This window comes from Dendrobates tinctorius, unplaced genomic scaffold, assembly GCF_039654945.1.
Source record: "Dendrobates tinctorius isolate UK_male_01 unplaced genomic scaffold, ASM3965494v1 ptg000024l, whole genome shotgun sequence".
In the NCBI taxonomy this organism is placed as follows: Eukaryota; Metazoa; Chordata; class Amphibia; order Anura; family Dendrobatidae; genus Dendrobates; species Dendrobates tinctorius.
In genome coordinates this window covers 21,794,125-21,806,466 of record NW_027361692.1, presented here as the reverse complement: position 1 = coordinate 21,806,466, position 12,342 = coordinate 21,794,125, and the positions used below count along the sequence as shown (strand labels likewise).

The 12,342-nt window shown below is 43.0% G+C and overlaps 1 protein-coding gene across 1 annotated transcript; it reads left to right on the top strand.

The window, feature by feature from the left end:
* The first annotated feature begins 9,093 nt into the window (after positions 1-9,093).
* LOC141084574 (uncharacterized) lies at positions 9,094-11,872 on the top strand. Its single transcript, XM_073569398.1, has 2 exons — positions 9,094-10,332; positions 10,438-11,872. The coding sequence occupies exons 1-2, from the start codon at positions 10,019-10,021 to the stop codon at positions 11,741-11,743; spliced, it is 1,620 nt and encodes a 539-aa protein (XP_073425499.1). The 5' UTR covers positions 9,094-10,018; the 3' UTR covers positions 11,744-11,872.
* Positions 11,873-12,342: the final 470 nt, after the last annotated feature.

Below are 12,342 nucleotides of genomic sequence, written 5' to 3'. Positions count from 1 at the left end.
GAAGTATCAGGAATATAATACGTGTATTGATCTTTTTTTTTTTTGAGCTATCACAATTGTGTAAAATTTAACACAATATGTGTACTGTTTTTTTTTTTTCTGACGGCTATTATAAGTATATTGATCTTTGCATTTGTATTGTAATCCTTTCTTCCTACAGGTTTTTTGCAAAAAAGCAACAATTGATTAGTACATTCTTACAGACATAGGTACTTAGAGTTGAATAGCATACAATTTGCTTTGCGATTTGTTACACTACTTGTACAACACGTATGTTTGCCTGTCTAATTCCCCACTTTGTGGGGTATTATGTTTTCCCTACCCTAATCCCTTCGTTTTGTTCTGTACCCTATTCCCCTTCCCTCAAAAAAATTCTAAAGTTAAAAAATATTGAAACGAAAAAAAAAAAAAAAAGTTATTTCAGTGACCATTGTGTGTTTTCCTTACTTTAACACAAGGATACCAACAATTTTGTCCACATCAGAATATATAATAAACCTACAGTGTATATATACACATATATACACACATAATAAATTTATTTAGTTTTAAGAATTAAACATTGATATCATTGCACGACATGGCATAAAATTCTGATATGAAAATGAAATATAATATGTAAATATAATAAAATCAAATGCAGTGGGCACCCTTGATCAAAATTGCTGATATTGTGAACAGTTAAGCAAGGCTTAAAGTTGAGGCCGGTTTCACATTTGCGCTTTATAGCGCTGCGACGGCCTGCTCACGGCCGCCGCTAAGCCCCGCCCCCTGCCGGCTCCCTGCCCGCCCCATCCGGTCATCACCGCCTTCTAGCGCACATGGGCGCTTGCGATCTGCGCACCCTATCTTTAGCATAGGGTGCGCAGACCGCGCGCTGGCCGTGCGCTAGCAGGATTTTGCCATGCGCTGCGCACTTTTGAAGGTGTGCCCGTGTGTGCCGAACGTAGCATGTTGCATTTTGGTGCGCACGGCGCACCTTCAAAAGTGCGCACGCACGGCAAAATCCTGCTAGCGCACGGCCAGCGCTCAATCTGCGCACCCTATGCTAAAGATAGGGTGCGCAGATCGGAAGCGCCCATGTGCGCTAGTAGGCGGTGATGACCGGATGGGGCGGGCAGGGAGCCGGCAGGGGGCGGGGCTTAGCTGCGGCCGTGCGCAGGCCGTCGCAGCGGTATAAAGCGCAAATGTGAAACCGGCCTTAGGATGACATATTTCCTTAGTACTTTAAGCAGAAAATATGTATTTTCATCTTTTACATTTTAAAAATTACAAAATTTAAAATGGGTTGATGCAATAGTTTGGGCTCCCTGCATGGTTAGTACTTGGTAGCACCCCCTTTTGAAAGTATCACAGCTTGTAAACACTTTTTGTATCCAGACCAGAGACTTTCAATTCCAGTTTGAGGGATTTTTATTCTTCATTGGAAAGTTCTTCCAGTTCTGTAAGATTCCTGGGTCGTCTTGCCTACACTGCTATTTTCTGGTCTAGCCATAGTTTTTCACTGATGTTCAGATCAGGGGACTGTGAGGGCCATTGTAAAACCTTCAGATTGTACCTTTTGAGGTAGTCTATTGTGGATGTTGACATGTGTTTAGGATCATTATCCATTTGTGGAAGCCATCGTCTTTCCCAATTCAGCTTTTTTACAGATAGTGTTATGTTTGCATCAAGAATTTGTTGAAATTTAATTGAATCCATGTGTCTCTCTACTCATGAAATATTCCCTGTGCCATTAGCTACAACACAACCCCAAAACATGATTGATCCACCCCCTTGCTTAATGATTGTTGCAAGATGCTCTTCTCCTGAAATTCTGTGCCCTTTTTTCTCCACACATACCTTAGATCTTTGTGACCAAAGAGTTCTATTTTAACCTTATCAGTCCATAGGACTAGTTTCCAAAATGCATAAGGCTTGTTTAGATGTTCTTTTGCATACTTATGATGCTGAATTTTATGGTGAGGATGCAGAAGAGGTTTTCTCCTGATGACTCGTCCATGAATGCCATATTTCTGCAGGTGTCTCTAAATAGTAGAACAATGTACCACAACTGCAGAGTCTGTTAAATGTTTCCAATAACTGCCATTTCTTAACTACATTTCGAACTGAGGAAAGGGCAACTTGAAAACGCATTGCTATCTTATCACCTTCTCCTGCTTTGTGGGTCTCTACCATTTTCATTTTCAGAGTTCTAGGCAGCAGCTTAGAAGAAACCATGGCTGGTGTTTTTGCTTTATGGCACAAGTTTAGAGGATGCTGGGTTTTTATAAAGCTAGGAAATTTGCTTCACATAGCCTTTCCTACTGATGATAGTGAACAAGCCATAACCCTTGCAGACTAATTAAGGTGTAAAAAGTTGGTAAGAGTTAATCTCAGCACACAAATCGACAAAATCATATAATATATTCCTTCTCACCCCTCAATGGGGGTGGTCTTTTTTGTGCTTCCTCATTCTCGGGTCCTCCTCCTGAGGCCTGGGAGTTTGAGGGTTCTGCGCAGGATCTTAGCTGCTCCCAGCATTGCACTTTTCTGGACAGAGAGCTCAGACGTTGCTCCTGGGATCTGTTGTAGCCATTTTTCCAACTTTAGGGGGTCACTGCTCCAAGTGCTCCTATCACCACTGGAATCACTGTTGCCTTCACCTTCCACATTTTCTCCAGTTCTCCTTTGAGGCCCTGGTATTTCTCCAGCTTCTCATATTCCTTCTTTCTGATGTTGCTGTCACTTGGCTCTGCCACATCTATTATCATTGCTGTCTTCAGCTACTTGCTACTATCACAATGTCTGGTTGGTTACCCAACACCTGCTTCTCCATCTGGATCTTGAAGTCCCACAGGATTTTATCCCTTTCATTCTCCACCACTTTATCTGGGGTTTCAGACTTAGGGGTGCTTTGCCCATATGCTGTGCAGATGTTCCTGTATACAATTCCCACTACTTGGTTGTGGTGTTCAGTATACCCTGTTCCTGCTTGCATCCTGTCACTATGTGTTGGATGGTTTCTAAGGTTTCTGTATAGTCTGCACCTTGGGTCTTGTCTTGTGTGGTAGATTATAATTATTTGCCTAAAATGTGCCATTTTTAACTTTAGGTCTTTTAGAGATCATTTCATCATCAACTTGCTTAACTGTTCACAATAGCAGTAATTTTGACCAGGGGTGCCTAAACTTTTACATGTCACTGTATATAATTAATTAACCAATAATGCAAATGCTGTAAAGAGAAAAAAATGAAAACACAGTTGCTGTTTCTTGATTGATGTTGTTTCGCTAAAAATATGCAATGAAAAGCAATAAAAATATTGTATTACCGCAAAATGGTACAAATACAAATATTAGCTCTCCATGGAAAACATCAAGGCCTCAAACAGGTTCATCAGCATAAAAATGTTACAGATATTTAAAAATGGTATAAAAAACTAAACATTTTTTTTATTCACAATGAACATCAAAACAGTAAACACCAAAAACAATGACAAAAGTGTTTTTTCTCACTTCCTCGCTCACTTGGAATTTTTTTCCTGTGTTTCTGAACATTAAAGTATATGGTGAAGAAAACCGGTGACATTAAGAGTATGTGCACACATTGCAGATTTGCTGCGGATCCGTTGCAGGTTTTCCCCTGCGGATCTGCTGCAGATCTGCAAGTGATTTACAGTATGATGTTATTCTATGGGGGAAAAAAAACGCTGTGCACATGCTGCGGAAAATCCTTGTGGAAACGCAGCATTTTTTTCTCCACTGCATGTCAATTTTGTGCGGATTCCACAGAGTTTTTACACTCGTTCCATTATAGGAATCCGCAGGTGTAAAAACACATGCGAAATCCGCACGAAATCCGCAATAAATCCGCATAAAAAACATGCGGGTTTTGACTTGCAGATTCTGCCAAAAGATGCAGATTCCGTTCGGAAAATTCCGCACAGCAATCCGCAATGTGTGCACACATACCCTTAGAAATACACCTAGTCCCATAAAAAAAAAATACAAGCGAAATTTGCCTATGTGTAGAGAACAATAAAAATAAAAGTTATGGCTTTTAGAATATGGGAAAGAAAAACAAAAAGTGCAAAAACAAAAAGTTGCCAGGTCATTTAAGGGTTAAAGGAAAAAAGAAGCATAAGCATCAGCCAACCAATGCAGGAGGAATTCCATCATGGGTTTGGGGCTCAGAAAGCTCCTATCTGACTCCTGGGTAAATTGATCAGTGGAAGATTGAGGAAATCCAGGAACTGCAAAATAGGTAACCTAAACCTACACGTTTATTGAAATAAGTTTGAAACCAGGGTGTATGTAAAATCATAATGGAAGCATGAGAAGAAAAGCTCTTAGTCTTCAAAACTGAGTTTAAACTTTTTTCAACAAATGGAAAGTTTAATCTTACCTATTTTTCAGATGCTGAATTTCCTTAATCTTCCACTGCTTATTGTACGGGTTAATCCCACTATTTCTCTTAAAGTATTCCTGCTGTGATTCTTTTGAAACTTCCAGAATATAGACAATTTTTCCCCCCAATTATATAAAGATTTGTTATACATCTGTTTATTACTTGAATATCCATGGTGAACTGCGATAAACAGGCTCCTAATTTCCTTGCAAGATTTGCTTATCGGACCTCATTCATCAAAACTATTTTACAGTAAAACTGTCTTTTTTTTTGCCAGTAGCAAACAATTAGGTCTGTTTTTCTTAGGGTACCGTTACACTTAGCGATGCACCAGCGATCCCGACAACGATATGGATCACTGGTGCATTGCTAAGTGGTCGCTAGTGAGCTGCCACACAGGCAGATCTCACCAGCGACATCGCTGGGGTCGGGGGTCGCTACTTACCTGTCAGACGCGGCGATCCAGACATCCTCCGCCCGCCTCCACGCGTCGCTCGTCGGCGCCACAGGAAGCCCAGCAGGAAGCGTCCGACGAGAAATGGTCCAGGATGTTCTCGCGCGATCAGCGATGAGCAGTGGGGGAGCCGGTCGGAGGTAAGTATCAGACATAGCGATATCGCTAGCAATATCGCTATAACGTCACAAAATCGGTGATGTTACAGTGATATTGCTAGCGATATCGCTATGTATAACGGGGGCTTTACACTGCTCTGGTAAAATGAATGATTCTTGTAGAATCTTTCCCTGGCAGTCCAACAGTGCTCTTTGTAGATGTGTGGTGATGGGGGAAACAAGTATTGTTGTGCATATGTACAACATGAAGCAATGCAATGTCACGGTGATCAAAAAACGTAATTCTGACGTTTTGACTTTTTTTGTCGCTTCGCTGTTTAGCGATCAAGTTAATCCTTTTTTTATTGCTAGATCAGGCAATTCTGAACGCTGCAATACCAAATATGTATATGTTTGATTTTTTTTATTGTTTTATTTTGAATGTGGCGATGCTCCATAGATTATGCCCCCCATAAGATGCTCCATAGATTATGCCCCCCATGAGATGCTCCATAGATTATGCCCCCATAAGATGCTCTATAGATTATGCCCCATAAGATGCTCCATAGATTATGCCCCCATAAGATGCTCCTTAGATTATGCCTCCATAAGATGCTCCATAGATTATGCCCCCTATAAGATACTCCATAGATTATGCCCCCTATAAGATGCTCTATAGATTATGCCTTCATAAGATGCTCCATAGATTATGCCCCATAAAATGTTCCATAGATTATGCCCCCATAAGATGCTCCATAGATTATGCCCCCTTAAGATGCTCTATAGATTATGCCCCCATAAGATGCCCCATAAGATGCTCTGTATATTATGCCCCATATGCTGCTGCCGTGAAAAAAATGACATACTCACCTCTCCTCCCTGGGGGCCAGGTGTAGGGTCCTGAGCAGGCTGAGACACCAGCGCGCTATGGGGGACAGGTGCCGGTGTCACTGCTGGCTCAGGACCCGACACTTGAGATATTCACCTGTCCTTGTTCCATCGCTGCTGTCTGCTGTATCAGTGACTGTTCAGGCAGCATAGGGTGCGGCGCACACTAACCACGTCACCGTGCCCTCTGCTGCCTAAATGTCACTGACAGAGGATGCAGCAGGCAGCAGCAAGCAGCAATGGCTCAGGGACAGGTGAATATTGGATATACTTACCCCCTCCTGGCGTGGTCTTTGCAGCCCCCCCGCTTCTCCCGGTCTCCCTTCCTTCCTTCAGCGGTCACGTGGCTCATTAAACTCATGAAGCTCATATATCTATAGATATATCTATCTATCTATAGATATATCTGTCTATCTATAGATATACAGTGGGGAAAAAAAGTATTTAGTCAGCCACCAATTGTGCAAGTTCTCCCACTTTAAAAGATGAGAGGCCTGTAATTGACATCATACAGTTGTGGCCAAAAGTATTGACACCCCTGCAATTCTGTCAGATAATACTCAGTTTCTTCCTGAAAATGATTGCAAACACAAATTCTTTGGTATTATTATCTTCATTTAATTTGTCTTAAATGAAAAAACACAAAAGAGAATGAAGCAAAAAGCAAAACATTGATCATTTCACACAAAACTCCAAAAATGGACCAGACAAAAGTATTGGCACCCTCAGCCTAATACTTGGTTGCACAACCTTTAGCCAAAATAACTGCGACCAACCGCTTCCGGTAACCATCAATGAGTTTCTTACAATGCTCTGCAGGAATTTTAGACCATTCTTCTTTGGCAAACTTTTCCAGGTCCCTGATATTTGAAGGGTGCCTTCTCCAAACTGCCATTTTTAGATCTCTCCACAGGTGTTCTATGGGATTCAGGTCTGGTCTCATTACTGGCCACCTTAGAAGTCTCCAGTGCTTTCTCTCAAACCATTTTCTAGTGCTTTTTGAAGTGTGTTTTGGGTCATTGTCCTGCTGGAAGACCTATGACCTCTGAGGGAGACCCAGCTTTCTCACACTGGGCCCTACATTATGCTGCATAATTTGTTGGTAGTCTTCAGACTTCATAATGCCATGCACACAGTCAAGCAGTCCAGTGCCAAAGGCAGCAAAGCAACCCCAAAACATCAGGGAACCTCCGCCATGTTTGACTGTAGGGACCGTTTTTTTTTCTTTGAATGCCTCCTTTTCTCCTGTAAACTCTATGTTGATGCATTTGCCTAAAAAGCTCTACTTTTGTCTCATCTGACCAGAGAACATTCTTCCAAAATGTTTTAGGCTTTTTCAGGTAAGTTTTGGCAAACTCCAGCCTGGTTTTTTTATGTCTCGGGGTAAGAAGTGGGGTCTTCCTGGGTCTCCTACCATACAGTCCCTTTTCATTCAGACGCCGACGGATAGTACGGGTTGACACTGTTGTACCCTCGGACTGCAGGGCAGCTTGAACTTGTTTGGATGTTAGTCGAGGTTCTTTATCCAACATCCGCACAATCTTGCGTTGAAATCTCTTGTCAATTTTTCTTTTCCGTCCACATCTAGGGAGGTTAGCCACAGTGCCATGGGCTTTAAACTTCTTGATGACACTGTGCACGGTAGACACAGGAACATTCAGGTCTTTGGAGATGGACTTGTAGCCTTGAGATTGCTCATGCTTCCTCACAATTTGGTTTCTCAAGTCCTCAGACAGTTCTTTGGTCTTCTTTCTTTTCTCCATGCTCAATGTGGTACACACAAGGACACAGGACAGAGGTTGAGTCAACTTTAATCCATGTCAACTGGCTGCAAGTGTGATTTAGTTATTGCCAACACCTGTTAGGTGCCACAGGTAAGTTACAGGTGCTGTTAATTACACAAATTAGAGAAGCATCACATGATTTTTCGAACAGTGCCAATACTTTTGTCCTCCCTCTTTTTTATGTTTGGTGTGGAATTATATCCAATTTGGCTTTAGGACAATTCTTTTTGTGTTTTTTCATTTAAGAAAAATTAAATGAAGATAATACCAAAGAATTTGTGTTTGCAATCATCTTCAGGAAGAAACTGAGTATTATCTGACAGAATTGCAGGGGTGTCAATACTTTTGGCCACAACTGTAGGTAGACCACAACTATAAGAGTCAAAATGAGAAAACAAGTCCAGAAAATCAACTTGTCTGATTTGGCAAGATTTATTTAGCAAATTATGGTGGAAAATTAGTATTTGGTCACCTAAAAACATGCAAGATCTCTGGCTCTCCCAGACATGTAACTTCTTCTTTAAGAGGTTCCTCTGTCCTCCACTCATTACCTGCAGTAATGACACCTGTTTGAACTTATCAGTATAAAAGACACCTGTCCACATCACTTTGTTCCGAAAGGAGAATGCAGGCAATACCACTCTTTTAGGCTGGTTTCACATTAGCGCTTTTGTGCGCAGCGCATCGGGCGCACCAGTGCGCATGCGCACTGCGCACCTATATTTTACATGATGTGCGCATGGTCTTGCGCATATTTGCGCTTTCGTGCGCATGCTTTTTTTGTCTTTCGCGCCAGGCGCGTCAGACGCAACATGTTGCATTTTTGGTTCCGCCCTGTCTCGTTAAAACAACGCATGCGCACGGAATGCGCACGGAATGCGCAAAAACACCACATTGGAGCCTATGGGAGCGCAATACTTGCGCATGGTCTTGCGCACGCTTGCGTTTTTATGCGCATGCGTTTTTTAAATAAACATGACTGAAATTTGGTCTAGACAGTAAAAAAAAAAAAAAAAACCAAGGTGATAAAATGGTGTGGGCACTGGGATTCCACAATACTTTAAGGATTGCTCACTAGTGGACACACAGCACAAGCTGCACCAATGTAAGTATGAAAAACCTAATGTCTGGCTGAAATTTCAATACATTTCTATGTACTTATGTCTCTTTTTTTTTTTATTGCAGCATGTCTTCATCTGGTGAAGAATATGTCCCCGGGACAGGGCAAGAGGCAGAAGAAGTGAGTACTATGCTTCCGTATGGATTTGAAAAAATAAACACATGTGATTAATTTTTTCTGTTTAATTTTCAGACCTCATCCTCCATCACGCCACCACCACCGGAGGAACGGCAGGAGCAGCAAGGCCAAGTGCGCGCGGGTAGACGTGATGTAAGTACAGACGGACTGTTTTTTTTTTTTTTTTACTTATTTTCTAGTCTGGTTTATTTATTTATTTTTTTTTTTGGTATTTTTTTTTTTTTTTTTAAATTTTCATGGTTGTTTTTTTCGATGTTTGTTGCTTTTTTTGCATTTATTTTCATTTAAAACAAATAATTTTTTCATGGCTTGTTTATCAATATCTAAAGCTCAAAGTGTGTTTGTGTGTGTGTGTATGTTTGTTTGTTTGGGTATATGGGCACGGGACTATGGGATGGAGGATATATATGATGGGTATATGGGCATGGGATAGAGGATATGTATGATGGTATATGGGCACGGGACTATGGGATGGCGAATATGTATGATGTGTATATGGGCACAGGCATATGAGATGGCGAATATGTATGATGGGTATATGGGCACAGGACTATGGGATGGAGGATATGTATGATGGAATATGGGCACGGGACTATGGGATGGAGGATATATATGATGGGTATATGGGCATGGGATGGAGGATATGTATGATGGTATATGGGCACGGGACTATGGGATGGCGAATATGTATGATGGGTATATGGGCACAGGCATATGGGATGGCAAATATGTATGATGGGTATATGGGCACAGGACTATGGGATGGAGGATATGTATGATGGAATATGGGCACGGGACTATGGGATGGAGGATAATTTTAAATTTCTATAACTAACCACAGTAGTTACTATGCCCGGGCAGCGCCGGGCTCTTCAGCTAGTTTTCTATATTTTTTATTTTAAAATCTTTCAAAGATTAATGTTTGTCTTTCTTTTCTAGGCTCCACAGCGGGAGGAGGACCTCGCCCTGGACAACGACGAGCTCATCCGTCTAGTCCAGGAGCGAGTCCCGTTGTGGGACACCCGTCACCAACTGCACTCGGACAACGTGGTGATCCGGCGGCTCTGGAACGAGGTGGCCGCATCGCTGATGGATGGCTGGGACAACGCCTCTCCCCGGGTCCGCAAGGATTTTTGTAAGTATTTAAATGCAGTGTGATGCAGCAGTGATCTTGACAGGGATCACCCAACTGTGTGTGATGCTATTAACTCCATGGAGTTTCTATCATCACACACAGTTGGATGATCACAGCCTCCAGTGCATAGTCTTACTTTTTTTCTTTTTTTTTTTTTCCATCACAGTGAACAAAGTCAGAACCCGTTGGCGCTCGATGAAGGACCGCTTCAACAGGGATATCCGTCAGGAGAATAAGGTTCTCAGTGGTGCTGCGGCAAGGACCGGCACGAAGTACCGATACCATCGTGCCTTGGCATTTTTAAGACCGGTCCTTGCCTCCCGAACGTAAGTATTTTCTAGTTGTATTGTGTTTTATTCTGTGCTTTTCTATTCCACAGGAGTTGGCGATTGTTAATTTATGGTAGTAATTTCTTTCTTTTCTTTTCACAGCACCTGGAGCAGCACCCTGCAACCTGGTCCCGAAGCGGTCCTTCATCAAGCTGCCCCGGACCCCTCCCAGCCATCCATCAGCGAGGAAGCACCTTGCAGGTCTGCACCACAGTCATCTGGAGACCAGGAAGCTGGTCGCTCAGGTGTTCCCCTGTCCCAGGTCTCTGCCACTGGTTTTGCGGGCACTTCCCGCCAGCAGCGGCAGAGGACCTTGGACAGACCTCTCATGCCCGAGTTCGTTGAATTGAGCTCGGTCTTTCAGAGTAGCCTCAAGGCACTCTCCGATAGACTTGAGAGTGGTTTCCTCCTTTTGGACCAACGCTACAAGTCTATCGAGGGTCGCCTTGAGCGCCTGGAAGTCGACCTCGCCAGACCAGCGCATCATTTTTATACCCAAATAGCTCGGGACACGGCGGAACACCTTACCCCTGACCTCCAGTTGACTGTCATGCAGGCCTGCAACAATGCTTTTATGCAGGCTATGCAGCAGAGTAGGATTATGCAGCAGTCAGTGGTGGCATTTCCACCGGTGCCACCACTGACTCGTTTTACAGCATTACCTACTTCTGCTGCATATCACTGCACAGCCACCACACTTCCAAGCCTCGCCGGACACCAATATACCGCCACAAGTCCGAGTGCAGCTGGACACTTACCCGCCAACACCATGCCAAGCGCTGCTCCTGCCTGGCCCACCACTGCTGCCGCCACCACCACTGGATGGCCCGTCGTCACCACCCCTGCCTGTAGCGCCGCCACCACCACCACCAGCGGGAGGACCACCCCGGTATGGACCGCCACAGCCACCACGCCTGCATGGCCCGCCACCACCACCACCACCACCACCTCGGAGCAGCATCAGCTGGGGGACCCGCATTCAATATTTACGGCCCCTGCCAGGACATCCACCACCACCAGCATGCCACAGCTGGAACAAGATCCTGGCAGGCGGTCCACAAGCGCCAGGCGGTCCCCCAGCTCCAGCCAGTCCACAGCCTCCAGGCGTTCCAGAGGCTCAAGGCGGTCCAGAGGCTCAAGGCGGTCCAGAGGCTCAAGGCGGTCCCCGGGGTCTAGCCAGTCCTCAGGCTCAAGCGAGGACAGCAGGAAGACGACGGGCCACCGTCCTAAAAAAACAAAGAGGAGGACTCTTACCCTCCCTCCTCCCTCACCTCCCACTTCACAACTTTCCTTGCCTCGGCTCCCTTCCCCCACTTCTTTGGTTCCTCCTTCCCCTAGAACCCCTTACTCCACCCAAAGCCGTTCCTCATCCCTCCACACCCCCCAGTTTCCAGCAACTAAAAAATAAGTTAAATAAATGTTATATTTTTTTTCCAAAATAATGTTTTGTTATTGTGTCTTTCGCCGCCTGCACACACTGCGCCCTACACTATGGTTTGTTTTTCTTTACTTTATACCGGATGGTCAGCCATCCAACTCTGAAAGGGATACTATATTTCATTTTTATATATATATATATATATATATATATATATATATATATATATATATATATAAATAAAAAAAAAATGAAATATAGTATCCCTTTCAAAGTTGGATGGCTGACCATCCGGTATAAAGTAAAGAAAGGGAAACCACCAAAAAAAAAAAAAAATTATATATATATATATATATATATATATATATATATATATATATATATATATATATATATATAGATATATATAATTTTTTTTTTTTTTTTTGGTGGTTTCCCTTTCTTTACTTTATACCGGATGGTCAGCCATCCAACTCTGAAAGGGATACTATATTTCATTTTTTTATATATATATATATATATATATATATATATATAAAAAAATGAAATATAGTATCCCTTTCAGAGTTGGATGGCTGACCATCCGGTATAAAGTAAAGAAAGGGAAACCACCAAAAAAAAAAAAAAAA

Coding starts and splice junctions, on each gene's coding strand:
- LOC141084574 (XM_073569398.1), top strand. CDS start 10,019: ATGCAGTGTGATGCAGCAGTGATCTTGACAGGGATCACCCAACTGTGT. Junction 10,333..10,437: donor CCGGTCCTTGCCTCCCGAAC/GTAAGTATTTTC, acceptor TTCTTTTCACAG/CACCTGGAGCAGCACCCTGC.